Source organism: Struthio camelus, chromosome 2 (assembly GCF_040807025.1).
Source record: "Struthio camelus isolate bStrCam1 chromosome 2, bStrCam1.hap1, whole genome shotgun sequence".
NCBI lineage: Eukaryota > Metazoa > Chordata > Aves > Struthioniformes > Struthionidae > Struthio > Struthio camelus.
Genome location: NC_090943.1, coordinates 40,711,826 through 40,734,525, shown reverse-complemented (window position 1 = coordinate 40,734,525; position 22,700 = coordinate 40,711,826). Strand labels below are relative to the sequence as shown.

The window sequence follows — 22,700 nt, the reverse complement described above, 5'->3', positions numbered from 1 at the left end:
AGGTGAAAACTTGCAATGTAGCTAAATAACACCTGGGAGAGCTGAGTGAAGAGAAAACAGCCAATTAATACAAGGGACACCTCTGTAAGAGGATGGTTATGCCAACCTGGGGAATTGTATTTTAACAGAAAAACATATAATTTCTAAAACTTCAAAGTTTTGCCTTGCCGTTTGTATTCCTGGCGTTAACAGTTGCTTTTTTTTTTCATGGTATCGATCAATGCACTGGCGATACTGTCAGAATAACGTGCTTGCTTAGTTGCCTTCTATGTCAAACTTTCCTTATATTAAGTGGTAGGAATTTTATCCTCAGCATAGCTGTACTAAATAATAACCTTTGCATCCCAAGCCTCATTGAAAACAGAAACAGAGCACTGCAAGGTGAATCACAGAAAAGAAAATGCAGATTAAGAGTTCTTGTCGGGCACTGACAAAAGACTTCCTGGCTTTGGCTATTAATCCATTTTGTTTCAAGTAATTCACATGCAGCTGCTGATTGCATTTATCATTGCAAAACATGTTGTACCTCTTCAGAAGCCAAAAAACCATAAAGCCATAATGCCTCTTTTTAACTCTGGCATCTGTGTACTTACAAGATAGTCTATATTATCATAAAATAGTGTTCAGTCCTAGAGCATGGCACCAGCTGCCTCTGTTTTTAAAAATCATTCCTCCTTTGGTCTGGGTGTAGAGTTAGTGGTGGTGGCCTGATCTCTAAGCAGCAGCACGGTATATACTTTCAGAAAATGTCTAAAAATGCACTTCAACATGTGCAATAGGTATTATTAAATCAGCAGTGAACAACTAAGTTTCAATACCAATTTTAGGAAAAAAGACAGTTGAAACTGTTGCATCGTCTGGATTATTCAGAGCTGTAGCTTCCCGCTTCATGGTTTTATCCAGCCAAGGAGAGAAGAAAAACAGTAACATCAGTATTGTACGAGTCTGCGTGCATGGGAGTTTTTTGTAAGACAAAATGTGGAACTAAGCAGGAACAACAAATCACAGTCAGGTCTATGTTTTGAGGATCTACATTTACTTTGCTTATAACATCCTAAATGTAAAACTCTTTGGAAAATACATAGCTCTATAGGCTTAAGACACCATCTTATGGAACTGCATTTAGGAAAAGAATGTGGGTCCTATTCTTTACAGCAACTTGTCTTTACAGCTCATCTGAAGACGTGAACATTTTGTTTAAGTTGTTATAACAGAGAAATACGTTTTGGAAGTGAAAGCCTTGAACTGTGATCTAAAAAGGAGCACCTGGAATTTCTGACAAACATTAACTTAATGCACGAGGCAAATAATGTCAATATTGAAACTTTGCTGAGTAAAACAAGCTAATTTTACTATATCAAACCAAAAGATTAATAACATATAAACTAGAAAATTACTTGAACTCATTACATTGACCTTAAGCATAGAAAAGCAATATGTATACTAACCTTAGAGATACTATTCTTAAATTATGATTACTTCAAACATAGGTTGGAAAAGAAGAAAAATGACATCCTTACTCATTTTTATCACTAGGCTGAGAATGTGTTCTTTCTCCAGAAAGGAAGAAATGAGGCTGTGTATGTATCCTTAGTTTTAACAAGCTCTCTAAGTCTAGGATAACTTTGCCACTGAGGTCTGATCTTAGGCAAAAAGTTCCTCAATATGTGGTTTTGTATTAGTGGTCATTATTATAAATTAGACAGTGGCTTATAAATAGGCATAAATCTTTGCCTCTTTGTGTCTGTGTGGTGGGTTTTTTTTTCTTAAAATTAGATTTAAGGGTTGCTAATTAAACACACTTCTTGCATGTGATTCAAAAAGTAACGGCATTGAGTCTTGTTACTACAATATTTCCCAGTCTTGTCATGAAACTGCAAATGGAAGCAATCATTTAGAAGGGGAAAAATGATATTAATCTTGCCTACTGAGCAATGCTTAAATGAAAGAGCAGCAGCATGTGTGTATTAACAACTTCTATTTAAATATTATTTCAGCAAAATCTGTACCTTTAAATTTCAGCAGGCTGCTAACGAGTTGTTCATTGTATGAAATACACTTTGGTCTGAGGCCTGAAAATTCTGGCCTTTACAAATGCAAAAACATGTATTTGCAAAATTAGACTTGTTTGTTAGGTCTTAATGGTTGCAAAAGTGAGCTGCTCACAAATCTAGATTCACACAAAAGTAGAATTACTAACTGTTGTCTTGGCAGAAGTCTGTTTCAGGCTGCATTAGTCTTATGTCCATGAAATACAGGTCTGAAATCATCCGATAGCAATATCAAATAAGGCAGTGGAATCAATCTGTGAAATGCCAAAAAAGAACAGGACCGTTTTGGGCTTTCTTCAGAAGAAAAGACTTCAGAAGAAAAGGAGGTTATTTGCAGATTTTTGTTGAATGAAACCCAACGCACGAGATGACAAAGATCTGACAAGCTTGAGCAAGGGGATATGCACGTTTTCTGACTTGTGCTCACCCAAATGGAAAAACAAATGTCGTCTTTTTTTTTTTTTCCCTAAGTTACATTGCTTCTTTCAGTTTTCGGATATGCTATTTCATAGGCTATTAACAGGAAACTCTCTTAATGAATAGACTTCAGATGGGAAAAAATAATTTGTCTGATGCCAATTGTCTTAAATATGCTTGCAGAGAATACAGTAGAAAAAAACTTTTAAACGGTTTGAAATAAGGGAGAAAAAATTGTGGCGTACTCTCGCACAATTTAAAGCTATTTAACAGTGCTCTGGTTCTTTGAAGACAACTTTAAAGCATTTCCACTGTATAAAATTGACCATAGAAGAAAAAAGAGGTTACTCTATTAGTCACTCTGCTATAAATAACTTTATAGGATTATATCCATTGTTTCCCTTCCTTCCTGCTTTTCACCCAGCTCCATTGCTGTCTGGCTGTAATGCTACAACTAAAATGGACTTTAATTCCTGGGTTTGTTAGCGTAGCCCTCAGTGCTGTTTCGGAGCGTCTCCCGAGTGCTCCCTCTCTGAGGTATCTTGCTCTTCTGTTTGAGTCTCTTCCACTGATTGCTGCTTGCGTTTTAAATGCAGGTCAGGGATTTGGGGTTTTTTTCTTCACTTTTAAAAGTTTTTTGCAACTGTGCTGTTAAATATCTGTCTTCCTTTTACTGCTTTCAGTATCTTTTGCGCTCTTACCTCTCATTTAGGACTTCTTTTCATTCTTTTGCCCATTGTGTTTGGGTCGCAAGATGAATACCTTGTTTAAATTTCTCTCTCTTTTTTTCTACTACAAAATAATTCAAAAGTGAAATATTATAGCACTTCACAGTGCACATGTCAACTCTATGTTTCTGATCTATATAGCTGTGTGAATAGGGTATTTTATATTTGGGGGGGGGGGGGCATGCAGCATAGAACATGTATCACATTGTCCTTATGGTTATTAAAACAGCTTTGTCTGTATTATTTTGTGTTGAGTGGGTAGTTCCTAGTCAAACTTTTACTCATTCATCTAGTCGTAGAAAAAGCAAAGCCTTAAGCTTTTATAGAGCTCCTAAGTACAGTATGTCAAATCCAACGTCCACTTTAAATGTTTTATTGGAAAAGTGTAAGTATTCAATGTACCCCCACCCCTTTCTTAACTAGGATAGGGTGTCTCTTGCAAGGTAAAACAAAGAACTCCATGCCTGTCTGTATGAGTCAGTTCCAACAGTCAAACATAAAATCTGTCGTGGTCTATTTAAGTTCAGTGTGTTTCTTTATTCTGACGTTCTGCCTTTGGTCGTGATTATCTGCGTGGCGTAAGCTCTGGTGTTTTCGGTGACTGATTTGTTTGGCAGCTAAACTGAAAACTGAAGAAAAAATGAAAAATTTTCCTAAATTATCCTTTTTTTCTCCTCCTTTTTTTTTTTTTTTTCCTTTCATAGAGCACACTGTGAAAATTGCCAGAAAGCTAGTGCTGGCCATGCAGACACGCTCAGAGGGAAAGCTGGATCATGGCCTGCAAGAGCAGTGTGGTGTTGGGTGCCCTAAAGCAGTCCCAAAGGGAGACGGGGTGGGAGATTGGCTGCCCGCTTGTTCCAGATGGGTTCTGTGCCCCCTCTCCCCACCCCGTTCTTTTTTCTAACTCATCCCCTCTCCCCCCCACTTTGCATATTTTTGACTCTTATGCTCCTGGTGACTTTGGAGAAAAGTTAACGCTTTGTAAAGGCTAAGATTCCTAAAAGGCCTAAGTCAATCTTGAAAATAGACTTTTGGTTCCTGCATGATTTAGATTAACATTTAAAAAGTTTTGCAAGTAAAGGAGGTTGGTCATTTTGGGGGACATATTTTTATTTAGAAACATAATATTTTCTTGTTTTCACATTGAGTTGTGAAATTTCTTCCAAGTTTATGCTGAAAGGCTTTAAAAACTTAACGAGAGTTTTCACAATTGAGATGAAGGGGGAAGCCTGAGAGTCAAATTCTTTCTCAGATTGTAAACAGAAAATTGCAGTAAACGTTTAATAATTGCAAAATTATGCCACCTCACCAGTTGTCAAATCTTCCAAAAAATCCTTTAGTGTGAGCAGAAGATAAGTTTGTTTGTTTGTTAATGTACTAAAATATTTTTGCAATATAAAGACTATGGTTATTTGGGTAAATTTTCTGTGTGGTAGTACTATCTTCTGGAGACTTAGTTCATGGAAAAAATTAGGAAACAAATACAATTCTTTATTTTCCACATTGGGTTCAAATGAATAATGTCTGTTGCTCATGTTTTAATAATTGTACAATTCTTAAGTTTGTAAATTTGTTCCAGTTGATCTAAAACGCAGCTTTGTGTCTCTGTCTTTATTGTTTTAGGTCACATTGAAGTTGTGAAACTACTTGTGGCCCATGGAGCTGAAGTAACATGTAAAGACAAGAAATCATATACACCCTTGCATGCTGCAGCATCTAGTGGGATGATCAGTGTAGTCAAGTATCTTCTAGATCTTGGAGTTGATGTAAGGAAGAAGGAAACCAAGCAAATATTTTTTTTGTTTATTGAAATGCGCTTGTTAGTATTATAGCTCAGTGTTTGTTTATGGGTTTTTTTTCATAATAGTGTAGTGAAAATGTTTCTGAAGATCTTCATTTCTGCCCTTATTTCAGGTTATAAAACTTTATTCTCCAAAGCAACTTGAGAGTTTTGCACATTTTTATTTGGAAATAAATTTGTATTTAGTAGTTTCTTTGTTCATTTGTGATGATTTTACTCATAATGCATTGGACTAGAACTCAGGAAATAGGAATTCCGTTCTTGGCTTTGCCATACACATCCTTTTTGACCTGCAGGAAATCAAACTCTTTTGCCTCAGTTCTTTGTAAAACATAGGTATTACTAACCTTCCTACATCATGTGAGTTTTGGGGAATATTACAGATTGTGGGGAAATTTCAATACTATAGTAAGGAAGCCCATATTAATATTGAGATGCAAAATAAATTAAAAGTCTGTACAGTATTTATACATAGAAAGTATGTTTACAGCAAACTTTGAAACTATGTGAGAAACGTATCTTGTGTGTCACATTTTAGTCTTCCACAATCTGAGCGAGGCTGCTAACGTTGTACCTGGAGAGGTATGCTTCATGGCTGGAGGCCAGAATTCAGTATCATGTTGTGCACAAGATTTTTTTTCCCAAAGTACGGAAATATATACTTCAGAGCCTTGTCTGGTTTAGAGATCAAGTCTAGTATTTTCCAACCTGGATACCTAAACAGTGGCACCTATGTTATAATTCATTAGCTAAGCGTGCGGGTTACACTCTAGAAGCAGTTTATACACAGAATTTCTGTTAAACTCGGAAGAACCTGCAGATCCTCAATGTCACTGAACAGTCAGACTTTTTTTTTTTTTTTTAAAGGTGCTGCATCTAGGCTGAGAGTTCTAGATTTAAATGCCTAAAGCTTATTTTGGGAGACCCAGCCCTTTGAGTTTTGTTTTTAATGGAAAGCTGTAAATGCTGTTGAGAAATGATAGCATTCCTTACTGTGCTTAAGTTGTTCAGCTGTAATCTCCATACAGATCTGTGTGATCTGTGAAGTTGCATATTGCATACAGAAGGCGATGTGGAGACAATTGAAGTGGATTGGGTCAGCTTTATAAAGCATTCATACCCTTTCCCATTAATATCGCATATATCTGATGAAGCTAATCTTTGTAGGATCTCTATAATCAGTGGAGAGAGTCTTTTCCACATGAGAGTTTATCTGCTTTGTCCTTTGGAGAATGAGGAATCCAGAATTCCTGATGTATGCTTTGGGAGGAAGTGAGGGATAGCCAGCACCAGAGGAACGGATCCACTCGTCCCGAGGAAAGGGAAGCAGTGGTCTTAGTGGAAACCTTAGTGATGAATGTAGAACCGAATATAGGTCCTGATTTAGGAAATACAGAGGGAATGGATTTAATCCTGGGGACTCTGGCATAAGGAAGGAAGATACCAGTGGTGAGCCAGAGAAGACATTCAGGGACAAATTCTTTGGCGTGGTATAAAGTGCTAGAGACCAATGGCATATGGCAAAAAAAGGGAGTATGGAATGTAGAAGGAAGATTTTTTAGTCTCTAGCTTGAGAGAACTTTCATATGGTTAGAAAAGAGGTGGGAAAAGTGAGAATGAGACCTGAAAGGAATCTCTAAAAATGGAATAGAGAAGGAGGCTTAAGCAGAGGGATGGAGGAATAAAAGGAACGTCTAGTGTGAGTAGTATAGTTGGTCCACAGAACCAATAAAGGGCGTGATTCTCTACTATGACTTTGTTCCACCTGCTCAAACATAGAAAATAACGTACTTGCCACGAGATCACAGTATTCTAAAGCCTTTGAGGGCTTAGAGGTTAGGTATGTGAAGCCAACTGCATAGATGTCAAAACTTTTCACTTCCTGGTTGTGAGAATGGAACATTTTCCAAATGTGGGAGGGGAAGTACCACATAAAGATAAGTTAAGCTCGTTACTTTTGTTCTCCCAGATTAAAAAAAAAAAATCCCTTATGTAATATTTAATTAGAGAATTTCATCCAGAACTTACCCCAAAACTAGAAATTAAATGTGTCCTAGAACATAATGAAGAAATTCTGTCTCAACTTTTGTGTGTGTGTATGAGATAATTAAATGCTGCATCAACACAGGGGTTTTTCAGCTAACTAATCTTGTTTTTTTTCTCTGACAGATGAATGAACCAAATGCCTATGGAAATACTCCACTCCATGTAGCTTGCTACAATGGTCAAGATGTTGTAGTGAATGAACTCATAGACTGTGGTGCTAATGTAAATCAAATGAATGAGAAAGGTTTTACACCTTTGCACTTTGCTGCTGCATCAACACATGGAGCGTTGTGTTTAGAACTTTTGGTCTGCAATGGAGCAGATGTAAATATGAAGGTAGGTGGATCCAAAGCCATCCATTCACTCTTAAAGATGTGATTTTTCAAAATTATTGCAGTAACGTTTAGAAGTTCCCTCTGAGGTTGCAAGGAGCTTCTGTGAAAGGTTCTGTAGTAAAAATCAGACAGCATGTTACTTCAAGGAGCAGTCTAAATCTGAAATGCCTCAAAGGGATGTAGTAAATTGCCCAAAGGGATAGAAAGGAAAGATGAAAATACTATCCAATCCATCTTGACTATGTTGAAATATCGTAAGTCCATATCATCTTGTCTTCCTAATCTATCCAACTCAGTAAGAAAAAATTATATGGAAGCATGCAAAAGAACATGTGTTTCTTTTATAAATGAGCAGCGTAAGAGAAATCATCCACATTTCTCTGAAATATCTTTGAACAGCCTAATTGCCGGAGCGATTGAGGACTTGGTGACACAAGATTCTAAAATCCAGTAGTTAGGACAGTTATGAAGGGTATTAAAAATACAAAGGTAAGTAGTTTAGGCCAAAACAAAGTCTTAAACAGGGGCATTTTGATTTTCTCCAGTAAAATTTGGGAGCTGAGTGTGCGTGCTTGTTAACATCTCCACTTGGTCGCAACTGTTTCACTGCAAAATATTCCCTAGAATCCAGTCTTAGTGTAGATAGTCCACAGAAGTGTAAAACTGAACTATAACATAAATATTGTATCATCTCCTTGTGTGTGTAAAGTAAGGTTTTGTAACATGTAAGAGAGATGTGAATCTCTGTTATGAAGTTAATTTTTGCTCTAGTAATGAAAGCTTCAACTGTATTCAGAAATATTCAGTGTTAGTATCTGATGTCTTGACAGGTATCAGGCTGGCGGAAGTGGGAAATGGATATGCAAAATGAAAAGTCCGCGTTCTTCTTACCACGTATCTAGTTGTCTGTACGCTTTCTCACATGTGGCAGGAAGAAAAGCATCTATTTTGGGGGAGGGGAGGGGGAGGGGGCAGAGCATTAGAGGTTTTTTCTTTTTGTCTGTGCTAATAGATTTATATCTTAATTTTGGCACAATCTGAGTAAGACATGAATGTCGCTATAGCTAAAATTTCCATTAAAAATCATAGTTTTGTGGCTCACTTTTTATGGATTTACACTGATTTTCAGCTGACTAATTCTAAAATGCAATTATATATTTATTGTTAGTACAAAATCTGTAGCCCACTGAAAATTTAGGAGCAATTTAAAAATATTAAAGTCTACAGATGATTATGTGCATATGTTACATACACAAATAAAAACAAAAGAGAAGTATAAATGCTAACAAGCAAAGAATTACTTTTTCCCTGTGGCCCTGGGTTGCAAGCTCCTGAGGGTACTTAAGTTTGTACATTATCCACTGCTACTGCAAGCTTGAATCTTTCTGTTGTAGAAGAAAACAGTGGGAAGGAGTTCACTTTAGAAAGATGTGGGTGGGATTTTCCGGGTATTCGTTTTCAAATATACCTTAACGGAAGGTTAGGAATGAAAATGAAAAATAACGACCATTCTATCAGTATAATAAACACTGTTGAAGAGTACTGTAATCTTATACACTGTTTGATATACGCTATAGAGATTGACTGAATCTAGTCAGTTATGGCAATAAATAACCTCAGAAATTCTGCAAAGAGTGACTAATATTTTTACGTATGATGGGCGATGTTCCTGAATTCTCTGAAGTTTATAATATGGATGAACTTTCAGAGATGACACAAGATGTGTTGACATCGAGGAGATACTGTTGCCTGCCTTCCCGCTTCATTTTAAACTTTTAGAGCCAAAGCATAGACTTGACAGTTTCTCAAATTAAAAACCAGAAGGTTTAATATGGATTAACCAAGGTCTTCTCCTAACCTTATTCTGAGACAGCAGAATCATTTTTGCTGAAACTTGACAGTGTTGAGGCTGGAAAATCCAACCTGAAGCATACCACAGCTGAGAATTTCAGGTGAAGTCTTCTAAGGGCTTGGTAAAGATTTAGCTACTGAAGATTTATGCTTCATAAAGAAAAGTCTTTACAGTGGAAAGGATTACCAGCCTTAACTATAGGCTACCTGTAATTAAAATGTGTTGAGTTACTAAGTATCAAAACTATTAATTACAAAATTAAGACAGTAAGGTTATGCAAGGGGAAAGAATTGCAGCTTGAAATCAGAATTCATCCCTTGTGTGGACACAAAAATACGTCTCCATTGTAGTTCAGTTGATGGGCATTTCTGTGTATTTATACTGGTATAACTGAGATAAGAATTGAGGCCTGAAGGTGTAAATAACTTATTTTGTATATGAAAATTTACTACCTGCATTTTTGAAAAGTGCAAGAACTGAGGCAAAAGAAAATCACTTCCAAGCCAGCTTCTGCTCACTTAACAGGCCTACAAAGAGAAAGCTTAAGTGAAGAAATTAATCCCCTAAAGAATTTCCTAAAAGAATAGGAAAGTGAAATGCATTGAGAATCTGTTGCATAGCTAATAATTTGTGGCATTCAAATGGATGTTTCTCTTTCAGACCCTTCTTACGAATTGTTTACTGAAACCAAGCTGTGCTCAGTTTTCAAGTACTGATGCCAAAGTTCATGGTCAAAGTAGCTCTTAAAATTGTCATAAACCAGCTATAATTACAGTATTTATTTGTTCATCAAAATTATATTGCTTGTGTAATCTGATTCACTAGTTCTGTCCCAGGTGCAGGTGTTTCTGTGTTTTTAGAGTGGGTTATAATCTAGATGCAGGCTAGAGAATACTGTCAGAGCACTCTGCTGTGGATGACCTAGTCGGGAAAGCAAAAGGAGATCAATCTCTTGATGACAGATGGAGGGTAAGTGCTTGGGCATATCTGTGGATGTTGGCCCCATCTCAGGAAGGGAACGTGTAGCAGTAGATAATGGAACAGTAGAAGTGTGAAACTTAGAAAGCACTTTTATTGTTCTTTGTAGACAAGGCACATCATTTCATACTTGTTATTATAGCTTTGTCAGAATTCATATAGTACTGTAGAACAGTAAATCCTGTTAAGTACTGCTCATTACTGCAACACCCTTTCTCACTATTCAGGATTCTTCCACGCATAGAAGAACACACTGAAATAAGTATGTAATGGGACACCCTTGGTGCTTGAAAATTAAGTAAGCTAAATCAAAAAACGATTTTACTGCCATTTATGACACTGGAACAAAAGAATTGTTGCTAGGGGGAGATTTCACTTTGGGGAGTACTGTGGCAAGATGGAGCTGCGTTTCCCTTGACCCTAAGCAAAACTCAGTAAATTAAGTAAGGTTAGTTATCCGAATGCTCACGTGACAGGGTATCTTGTGCTCTATGTTAATTGTTTCTCTCTGATAGCAATAACTGCTCTTATATAATAGTAAGTACTTTATGGATGTTTTCTCTAGTGATAGAGGGGATCTAGATTAGTTTTTTCCTGTTACCACACTTAGTAGAGTTTCAATGAATACAACAAAAGTAATCTTAGCCCGTAGCTATTCTGTCATGTGCTTTCACTCTGTCCGTTCTCATAAGATCAGGTAGATGTGATTCTCTTCGTATTTAGATGGAATACCTTAATGCAGAAAAAAAGGAAACGGAAGCAAAAGTCTTGAAGAGACCTCCTTGGTTATGCAGTCCAACCTTCTGCTTCCTCAGGAAGCAGTGTCTCACAAATCTTCTGCTCAAAAGATGGAGGCCTGTTGTTTCATTGCTCAGGAAACTCTGACTTCTGGTTCTGTCTTCTGTTCCCTAATGGCAATGGCTAAGAAGGGAATTCTGAGTGCAATTATATGCCTAGTATTTCAACTTCAACGTGGAAGTTACACCCTCATTTAATTTTATACTCGGTCTGTATTTATTTATTTGCTGATAGACGATTCCATGTTATGCTGTTTCTCAGTTACAAAGGAACGTGAGACTATTACAGTGGGGAGAGAGATGGTGGATAATCAGCTCCGTTGTCTTGGAAATCTACACTGTATACATTTCTTAAGGAAATTTGAGCAGAGTGAATCTGAAAATCTGTTGTTACTGACTGTACTCTTGTTTTTCATTTACAGTTGGAAAATGATGATGTTGCTTATTTTACTGTCCTGTAGGTCTTACTCAATTTTTTTGATGATGATGATTTTTTTTTTCTTGCTCAGATTTTTTTTAAGGGTTCTCACTTCACCACCACACAAAGTTTCTAATGCTGTCATCTTAGGTTATTCTTGATGTCCTCGTGACATACGTTATTAATGCATTCAGTGGCACTTGTATCTACTTTTTTGTGCTTCATCTTCTTCTTTATCAGCTTCCTTTTTTTTTTTTTTTCTTTTTTGAGATACAGATTTAGCAGCCCTGCACCAGTAAGCCTGCAGGCTTCGTCATCTGAACCCCTAAATTCTTCTGTCTCTTGTCGATTTCATTAGTTTATTTCTTTACTTTCTCAAATTTTTCCCTTTTTAAGTCTAAAATTTTAATTACCAAATTAGGTTTTTGGTCACTCTATCAAAGTAAGCTTTTTTATACAGCCATTTTTCTTTGAATTAATTGTTTCTTTAGCTTAAAGAAAGAGAAAAATGCGGGAAACAAGCATCAGGTAAATAAAGATTATTTTAAAGGAAGATAACAATTGGACATGAAGAGTATTAATGGTTGGATAAAAACAGTGGAGTTAAACTGCAGAGAGAAAGCTGAAGGGTAGACATTAGAAGAAAATTCTCTATATATGAAAAATAGCACCGAGATTGCTTAGGGAAGTTATGTCACTTGTGATTTGTGCCTATTCGACCTGTTTTTTAAAGGCCTCCAGTGTCAGAGGCTTTTGAAGTAAATTCAATTGTCTGATTCCTCAAGTGCATTTCAACCCTCTTCTGTGTTTCTTTGCTGCTGTTGTGGATACTTGGGAGTATCTTTTGATCTATTAATTTTTGAGGAAATCTGCTAGCTAAAAGATCTAGAGATAACTAGGCTGTTATCAAGTGTTTTATTTCTTCAGTGTAGACCTGAGAAGTCAATATTTCCATAATTGCATTATTGTAGCTAGTATTTGCTGCTCTCTGCAGTGCCGTAACCAAGAATTCCACATCGAGCTTTGCCCAAAACGGTCTCTGGCAGCTTCTCAGCACCATGCCTGTAGGAGCTTGGCCATTCTTTTCCACAGACAAAGTGAAGAAAAGACACTTTTGCACCTGATAGCAATCCATGGTGTTGGAACAGATATGTTCATAATGTATGTTTTCCCCTATCATCTTTATCTTATTTTTTTAACTGTGACTTTTCTAGACAATTCATAGCCCTCAAAATCAGTATTTAAATTTAAGGATATGGCATGCCTGTGCATCTGACAGTGCCTTTATTTTCCATGTGTCATGTTTGTGATTTTTGTGTGTGCATTTCTAAGAACTGCAGTAAAGCTTTCCCATTACCTGTAATAAGCTATAGAACAAAATTTAATCCAAAAACAATAATCAGAGAAAAAAAGATGTTCTGCATTTTAGATGTGCATTTAGATTGTACTGTTAAAAACTGAAATTCCCTCATGAATTAGTGTTGGCCTATTTGGAGGCTGTCTCTTCTGGGTGCACGTTACGTATGTGTGTCAAATATATAGTACCCTTTATGGTGGGATAGTTCTACCTTCGGATTACTTGTGGTTTATGATAAATTGTTTGTAAGTGTCCTTTTAAAGAAATTTTAGTGAAACCCCTGAATTTTTGTTGTGTTGTCTTCTAATATTACATGTAAGCCTCTATAGTAAATACAGCTATTTTCTTTTAAGAAAGAAACATCATTTAAAGAAGCTTCATTGTTTTATTTTGGACTAGAGTGGAGAGAGTTAGGCATAAGCTTGTTGCTACAGTTATGTGCTGTCACCATCCTCTTGAGAGCGGTTATCCTAAAGGCATAACTCTTAGTGAGCACGCATCATTATTGAGCTGTCACCCACAGCTGGAAGAGCAATTAAGAGCAGCAAGATAGTTCTTTTGAAAAGCTTACCGTGTCATGCTGACTTGTCACAGGCAGCATCTGTCTTGCAGAAGTGCACAGGAAGAATTTAAAGGAGGGGATTAAAGGGAGAGAAGAAAGTAAAAGGGTGAGGGTTTTTTGTTTTGGGGTGGGTTTTTTTGGTCCGTTCTGACAGATGACTTTTACTGGCCATAAGTAAACCTTTTTCTTTTTCTCTTTTCCAGAGTAAAGATGGGAAGACACCTTTGCACATGACAGCAATCCATGGTAGATTTTCAAGATCTCAGACCATCATTCAAAACGGTAAGAAGGAGGAGGGAGTAGTTGTCATCAGCATTCCAACTCTGCAAATAGATTCCTCCTCTCGTATGGATAACAGTGTACTGAAAGTTTTTTTCATATCCGATGTCCAGTACTTCAGTTAATGATGGAGTCTGATATATCTGCCTGGAAAGTTTGATAATTTACTTCAAAAGAATGTTTATTTTTTGGAATGGAGGGGAAAAGGTATTATTTTTTCTTCGATAACCCAGGTCACAGAAAGTTTGTCTCATATCAGTACAAAAGAAAGCGCTGCTTTTTTGCTAGTTGTGAATGCTAAATACTACTTAAAACATTATAAATTTAAAAGCCAAAGTAGTCATTCGTGGGCAATTGTTAATGTTACTTAAATTATCAGTGCCATTTTTGTAACAAAAGCACGTATGCCTATGTATATTCTCACTTAGCAATTACTTTTTATTACAGGAGCTGAAATAGACTGTGAAGATAAGAACGGAAATACTCCTTTGCACATAGCAGCTAGATATGGGCATGAGCTATTAATCAACACTCTGATTACAAGTGGTGCTGACACTGCAAAGTAGGTAACATTTACTGCCACAAATGCAAGTTGAGAGAATTTAAAATGTATTTGTTAGGTTTACAAGACTAGTATAACTTTTCTTCACATTTTCTTCAACTTGAAAAGGCAAATACTCTGTGTATTATCCTATGCTATACTTTTAAGTAACTATATAGTACATTGCAATTTGTACAAAAAGAAAGATAATAACCTTTCCTTTAAAATAGTACATTTGCAATAAAAGCTCTAAAGCTTTTAATTGACTGTGGCTTTGAATTAATGTGTCCTGTCTAGTTTGTAAGAATGCTTTTAATATGTGAAGAGTTTTCCTAAGGCTAATTTTTCTAATTAGGTAGTTTGGTGAACCCACCAGGCACGTGCACTTTGGCATACAATCTTGTTTGTTTTATCTTTATTGTAATGAAGCTGTGATACCTGATTATAATATATCTTAGGCGGGGTATACATGGGATGTTTCCTCTCCATTTGGCAGCATTAAGTGGATTTTCAGACTGCTGCAGAAAGCTGCTTTCATCAGGTAGGATAACGTCTGCTTTGTACGTTGTTGTTTACTCCCTAGAGTAGCTTTTAATTAAGTCTTAATTTAGTAACATGTAGAAATCTTTAGAGTTTATTAGTAGCCTGGGGACGGTGCTCATTACTTTAATGGACTTTCCATAGTTAAAGTGCATGCAAGCTTTTACAAGGGTAGGTTTTTTTTTCCAAAAAACATCACCAAAATTGATGCAATATGTCTATAAGGGTGTGGGTTTTTTTTTTGTTTTTTTTAAAGTGTTGTGCTTATACATTTTAAGGTGCCCAAAGGGGAGGAATGCCTGGCTCAGACCATAATGTAATCTCAAAGACAAAGACTAACATTCTTATTATGACCTTCCAACATCCTCTCTTTCCCTTCCAAGACGCCTGGAGTCTAGTACGGATTGGTCTGTTTCTATAGCGTACAACCTAATAGCCCTGAAGGCTCTGTGCATTGCTACATTAAGAAAGTGTTGAATTTGTGTTTTATTTTTAGTTAATTAGGTAACCCAAACTTTTCATTGTTGGATTTGTTCTTCTAAGTAGGGGGAGGTTGTTAAGGTTATTACTTTACTGACTGACTGGGTTCTGCTCTGGCGCGAATTCTGAGCTCTTTTAACCATAGCAATTCTGAGACAGTGGATTGATCTTGAAGGATTGTGGAAACTTCAGGGAAAGAATAAGAAATTAACTATTTCTACAGGAATCTAAAGGCACTTCATGTTTGGGGAGCGGGGAAGTGGGGAGAGGGACCTGGAAAGAAAAGAAGTAAATAGTTGCTTCCCCAGCTCTGTATCTACACTGTCTGCTAGGGAAGCCTGGGAGAAGAACTAAAGGAGAAAAAGTAAAACTACCACCATTTAGGCTTTTTATTTCACTGTCTGACATGGACAAGTGTTCAAGGATTTGCTCCAGGAGAGAGCTGTCCTGTAATGACTATATTTCAACTGGATCCGTTCAGATCGAGGAATACTTGGCTTCTTTCCCCTTTCTGCCCAATGGTGCTGTGTCAGATACTCCCTTACTGGAGATTCAGCGTGGCAAAGAAATCCCTGGCAGAAGACTTGCAAGTGATTTCCGTGGCTTCTACAGGAGTTGAGCAAACTTGACTGAAAATCTAGCCTGGAGCAGATAATGACCTTAAAAGTATTAGTCACTTGACCATTTAAAAGTATGCTTAGCCCTTAGATTGAATAGACTGGGTACTACTGACAGCAGCTTGTTACTATGTGCTTTTGGTGGGGATTGCTGTCGGCGACTGCATACTGTTTTTGGTTTTGTGAGAGTCTTGTTTATGTATATTAAAAACCTCTGATTTCTAAATCAATTAATAATCGTGTAGATATTTATTTAAAAAAGAAAGAAAAGAAAGAAAAAAATCTGCTTTGTTTCAGTACTGGATGACTTTTAAGTAGATAGTAGTATTCGAGAAGCTACCTGGGGGTGTGGAGAGACACCCAGGACTACCTTTCAAATCAAATTGCTGAGCTAGCTTGAATTACTTGCCATGTATCTCTTCATCTATTGAAATGAGAGGAGGAGTTGGAGTGGCACGTGTAGGGGAATTGTGTTTTTTGGGACACAGAGTAGGAAAATAGTCTTGAGGAACATTGAATTTCTCCTGTGTTGTTCACTATTTCTGGTCATTGAACAGGTCTTACGAAGGAAAAAAAGTTGCATTCCCAGGTAAAAATACTGAAGCTGGAGTTTTGGTGAAAAACATCTCTTACATAAGAGCAAAACTCTTAGGAGAATATAGCAGCTTTCTCAAACTAGAAATGTAGCTTTTAAATAGTAATTCATGTTAAATTAAATGGTTAGGTATGGAACTGCACTGTTAAACTATTCTTGATAACTTCAATCCTGCTACTTTGCCAGTGTTGTAATCTGCAGGCTTGTTGCACTTAAAAATAAAAATAAAAATAAAAAAAGTAGAATTATTATGAGGAAGGAAGATTTCATACATAAATCTGGAACGTGCAAAGTGCCATATTGACCATCTAACCAGTAATCTGTCTAATCCTGTATTTCCTTTAGGAGTGATTTTACAAAACTTAGGGATAGCGCAAGGGAAACTCTGCAGGATAAAAAATGGAATAATCTTTTTTTGAGAAGTTTCTTTCTAACCTTAAAAATTTTACTTACACCTTAAGGCATAACATTTTTTCTAAGCTGCTTCTTATGTGCTAGTGTATCTTAATGCTTTTGTTATTTATATGGTGTTTGATCCCTTTGAACTTTTAAATTTTTAGCTTTTGTGACACCTATAGATAGCCATTGAGTTCAACAGGTTAATTTTGTGCTGTTACTGAGCGTTATCCCTCTCGTATTTGAATACAACAACATTGAAAAGCCACGTACCTTATTTATTGCATTGATTGCTTTGTTATGCACTGTCCTGTCCCTTCTTGTTTACTGATCATATTGCCGAACTTGGAGAATTGGGTCAAACGCTCCCTTGACCCAAAATAATTTGGAGGCAAGGGCATGGCGTGGTGTCAGGGAATAAGTTTTATTTGCTTAAACCATTTCACAAGGAGCATGAACCTCCGTATGTGCTAAGTTTTCCTTAAGATAAAAGCAGTTGGAGTTGCTCTGATTTATTACTACTTTTGCCTGCATGGAACTCGGACCAGGTTTTGTGGGGGACGTTAGAATAGGAGTCAGCCTTGTCATTTTCCTGTAGCTAAAATTTCCCAGAGGAGAGGGTGTGTGTCCTTGTTTTGTTTTTTGTTTATTTTTTTAAACACTGAACTTGCTACATTGTGTCCAATAATTCAGGTATGGCCATTGTAAACTTCCTGTTTGCAGCACCCCGGGTGTAGGATCGGTTAGGGAGCAGTGTAAACGTTTATAAGGAACCTCCTCCAGCCTGGAGGAGGGGAGGGGGGGGATTGTCCTGAACGGGTGTTACAGTTTGGCTGAGAAATAGTTTTTCATTCGATTGCATGGGCTTTGCCTTACCTACTGCAAGTTCAGCTTGGTTTTCTTTAGATACCTATCTTTTATCAACAAAGGTAAGGTTGAGCAGTAAGACTGTTAATTGGTTTTCAGTTAATGATGTAGTAGCTCATGGTTTTAAGAACGGTCTTTTTTAGCAGGAATGTCAGAGCAAAGTTAAGGCTTCTGTGGTAGCCTTAACTATGGATCTCAGTACTGCCAAGTGTTTGGCTTCAATGTTTATGATCTCAGATTTGAATTTCCATAGTTTACACGTTTTTTAGAGAAAGCAATGATATTTAAGTAATTGCTGTTTATAGCCTTCGCTGCCGCTGAAAGTTCTTTGCCTGGGACTAGAGTGCCAAACTGAAGGATGAAGTGTCAGTGGCTGCCGGATTTAGTAACGTTCTCATCTCCCTCTTCATTAAAAAAATAAAACAACTCTGTAGAATACAGAATTGTAAAGTGAATAATTCTGACTTATTCTTAAATTGTCCTATCACTTCCATGAATTTTATATTCAATGCTAAATTATATTGAAATATTAGTAGGTAAACAGGATAAGAAAGAACCATCAAAAATAGCCTTTTACCTTAGTGCTACTAATCATGTTTTGCCTCATCCCTTTCAGTTTTAACTGAATAGCTGTTTTCCAAAATATTACAGATAGCGAGCATTTGTTTCAAGTGCAATGGGTTATCAGGGCTTCAGTGCTTTCTTATAAATAACTGTTAAGTTTGCCTGAGAGCACCTTTTGTGAAAGGCTGAGTTACATTAATGGCTCTGCGAAACACTTGATTTGTAGGTTTTGACATAGACACCCCAGATGACTTTGGCAGGACTTGTCTTCACGCAGCTGCAGCTGGAGGGTAGGTAGCATTCATGCTTTCATCGTTAGCTTTCTTTTTGTCAATTGCTGATGGTTACTGGGTTGGGGGTTTTTGTTTTTAATGTCCTCTCTATGGTTCTCGTGCCCGCTCGCCTTGGGATTTGGAATTTACAGGATTCAAACATGACATGTCCGTGCAGGATCACTGTGGGATATGAAGGGCAGAATAACAACTTTGGACAATATGTGTCTGCCATGCCCCTAAACAAAAGACCAAACTAATCAAAATGTCATAATTAAATTCTAGAGTTTAGATGGATAAAGGGGTCAGCATTACTTGCTCATCACTCATATCAGTTATTATCTTGTGCGATTTTCATAATGGACTTTTTTAATAAAATTGTCTGCAGAAATTGGGTAATAGTACTCATGATACACTGTGTGGGGCACAAGATCTCCATGATAATGATCTTGTCATTTTTCAGTTTCAAATGTATTTAAGTAATACTCTAAGTGGTCATTCTAAGTCAAAAGACACTTGAGAGATACGTTTTTGTTGCAAATGATTGAGGTTAAAATGCTGTCTTTTCATATAAAGCGCATAATTTGCAACATATTCTCTCACTCATCTTCAATTTAGGAAAGTTACTAAGATTCTGTTTGAATAATAAACAGTATTTTACATCTGTTACGATGATCCATTGCACTGAAAATGAATTACATTAAAAAGTAAAATATTTACCTTGCAACTTTTATTTGGCCTTAAATCATATACATTAAAAACTTACTTCTGGGCCAGAATCCTGGTAGCAAAAGTCTTGTGATGTGCGGTTTTGTCTTTTTTTTTTTTTAATTGAAAATTCTATTAAACTAGGTTGATGTTCTTGAGCTTTATGCATGCCTTTGCTAGCAATGCCATTTCTGTGTGTAGACTTGAAATAGTGTGTTCTTTCCTGTTTTGCTCTTGCAATTTTGAAAAATCTGTTTTTATGTGGATTTTTATGTGTAAAATATATTTATTTAAATTTTCCTATGATAGTTTGATTTGATAAAAATACCATATGAGATGTATACGTGTAGCAGTTCTGATGTTTGGAAAGGCCAATATGAAGGAAATATAATATGCAATCACAAGCAATGTTGCATTAACTTAATAGGAATTTGGAGTGCCTAAACCTTCTGCTCAATACTGGTGCAGACTTCAACAAAAAGGACAGATTTGGGAGGTAAGGCTCATTCTTGATTTGTGCTTTGTAAAGGACTGTGAAAATATTGCATAATGTATTGTATAGCATATTGATGCTCTGTGAACAAGTCTGTATATTCCAGTATGTATGTTTTTAGAGACGGTGTCCCTAATAAATTCTTAGAGATGCTACAGCCAACTATGCTGAAGCATGTGTTATCAAAAGGTACAAACGTGTTTTGTTTATTGTCTTTCGCTAAGTGGGCTTTAGTCTTGTTTCTAATGATTGTTACGTACTCTACTAACTTTTTAAAGTCTTTTCTGCTTATAACATAGATCTAAAAAGCTTAAACTGCTCCCATCCAAGGTCATTAGCAATGTCTTCCAAATAACCTACCAGTCAAAAACTATAAATCTGTTGCTATTTCTGAGGCTTTTTGTTAAAATATACTTGATTTTATTAAAACTGCTTCACCTTTTTCCTCTCATTACATCCATCCCTTTCTGTTTCTTTCCTTGTTCATGCTCTGAGCTTTTGGAATGACAATAATTTCTATTTTTAGTATCAGAGTATTTAAGTTTGGAAGGCATGATCAGTACTTGTGCAAAATTTCACATCATATCATGGAAAATATGATTTTCCTTGATGTGAGTGGCAGGAGTAGGACTTGCAGAGAATGTTATGGATATAAATTTTAGCTTGCTTTAAGTAAATTACACTTCCATTCTTTTCTCTTCAGCTTTTCCCATTGACGATTTTTTCTTTCGTATTTTTTTTTAACTTGCTTGTTCTATAGGGCAGTTATTTTGGAGGAGAGAAAAGGATTAAAATAGTTAAAAATGAGAGCGAAATTAAAAAAAAATAATAATTTTAAGGAAGAGGGAAGAGGTGTAGGACATTTAGAAATGCCTTACTGCTTCTTCAGATTATTTCTGCAAATATCTCAATTTTAGCTTTTAAAACAAAAAGGGAATTCTTTGCCATCTTGGTGCTTTTGAAATTTTATCCAAACTGGTTTATTTTGAAAACTGTTTATGTATTTCAGTCTGGAATAAATTTCCTCTGAGCTAACTCATCAGTATCAATACTTCATGATTTCGTTGTAAGAAAACAAAGTATATTTTAAAAAAAATTCTCTGACAATGCTTATGATACGCTAGTATAGTTTAAAACAAAAAAAAGGAAAGCACGCTTCTTTATTGCAAACTTGATAAAATGCTGATGCCCTTGCAGTAAAACATCCACTCATTTACTGTTGTATTTTATTTTTACCTTATATAGGTGCTATGTATTTTTTTAGCTAGCAGTTACTAGATTTGTTCATGTTTTTCAAAGTGGCTTGAAATTACTGGAATAGCTAAAAACAATGTTTCTAGTGTAAACTGTATTTTCCTCCATATGTTTACCTAAGAAAATTTGTATAAAGCTTCCCTTAGCACAGAGTATGTGTGTATATTGGCTGACAGGTTCATCCCCCAGATGTTGTTCTGCATTATTAAATGGCCCCTAGAAAATAATCTCAGATATTTTAAATATTGTGTTTATACATTCTTCACCACAAATACTTGTCAAATAAGTGTAAGTAGGGTTTTAAAGTTTCATTTTATTTTGCATTTTCTGTCTCTCTGATATTATTTTGCTGTTATTTACCATTGTACTTTTTATTTAAATGTGTACTAAAGAACTCCACTCCATTATGCTGCTGCCAATTGTAATTATCAGTGCCTGTTTGCCCTTGTGGGATCTGGAGCTAGTGTGAATGACCTTGATGAGAGGGGTTGTACACCTCTGCACTACGCAGCTGCATCAGACACAGATGGAAAGTAAGTGGCATGCTTTGTACAGAGTTCTGAATCTTTAGAAACCTTTGAGCTCTGAATTTTATGTACGTTCTGCCTTCAGATTCGCCAAATGCATATTTTACACACATGCACACGCACGCACACATTAAAGATTACATTTGACTGTGAATTGTTTGTTGTATGTAAAATGTTTCATATAACAAATTTTCCTGAGAAAAAGGAATGATAGTGAGATGCATTGTGTTTTCTGGTTATGCCTTTTAATGCAGACATCTTAATTCAGGAATTGTGAAAAGAGTTTTTAATCCCACATACTGCACAATGATTGAATAAGTATCTGTATGTTGGGATATTATGCAACTTTCTAACAGTTGCAATCATTAGGGTAATTTTGCTTTAAGACCAGATGGTGATGAAGGATAGACAGTATGTGTTTTGTGGAAGGTTCTTCAGTTGTCCAAAAATTTATGTAGTTTGTCAGAAATACGTTATAACGCTAGGCAGTGGGTTACTGTAGGCCAGCAAAAGGGTAGAGATGAACTAGGCTTATTTAAATACAGGATGTTTTATCCATTTGGTGTTTGATTAAACTTTTCATATTTAGCATTACAATGCTCTTTCTTGTCAGTGCAAAAGTTTATGAAGTAGTTACTTTTCTATTAATGAAACGTGTCCAGAAACTTTCATAAATCCATGTCTTGTGTGTGCATGTGGGTGTTTTGTAATTGAATGATTACTTTTAACATGGTTATTAATTGGTTATTAATGACTGAAATGTCTGCATGCAGAGCTTGCATAGATAGAACAAAATTGATGAGGTTAGTTAACCTTCAGATACTGTATATATTGAGGAAATTTAAGCGCACCGCTTGCACATGCATGCACATACTCAGAGGTCAAAACAGGCTGGTGTGCAGCCTTACATGCATTTGGTGACACTTTCATTAGAAAAGAGTGAGGTATTTAGGGCTGTGTCATGTTGTTTTTAATATAGCACCTTTCAAAGGTGAGGTAGTAGTAGGAACGAGGGTGTGTGTAGCTTGCAGGTAGGGTTTTTGAAGTGTAAGTAAAGATAGCCATTTAATAGTTGAAGTACATGCATCTTTTATGTAAAGATGATCTGCAAAACAAAATTGCCTGCCACTTATTACATATACATTCATTGCCTGCTGGAATTTGTTGAGATAATTTTACTTTAATTGCTCCCTCACAAGTTGATCTGGGATTAATTTTAGCTTCA

General features: G+C 36.3%; 1 protein-coding gene across 10 annotated transcripts in view; it reads left to right on the top strand.

The window, feature by feature from the left end:
* ANKRD28 (ankyrin repeat domain 28) overlaps positions 1-22,700 on the top strand; it is a 131,574-nt gene that overhangs the window by 84,142 nt on the left and 24,732 nt on the right. For all 10 annotated transcript variants that reach the window (XM_068935284.1, XM_068935283.1, XM_068935290.1 and 7 more), the window contains 8 exons: positions 4,820-4,962; positions 7,167-7,379; positions 13,546-13,624; positions 14,069-14,183; positions 14,621-14,703; positions 18,448-18,511; positions 19,629-19,697; positions 21,341-21,481. In XM_068935284.1, coding sequence (XP_068791385.1) covers positions 4,820-4,962; positions 7,167-7,379; positions 13,546-13,624; positions 14,069-14,183; positions 14,621-14,703; positions 18,448-18,511; positions 19,629-19,697; positions 21,341-21,481 — 907 coding nt within the window. The remainder of the gene's footprint in view (positions 1-4,819; positions 4,963-7,166; positions 7,380-13,545; positions 13,625-14,068; positions 14,184-14,620; positions 14,704-18,447; positions 18,512-19,628; positions 19,698-21,340; positions 21,482-22,700) is intronic.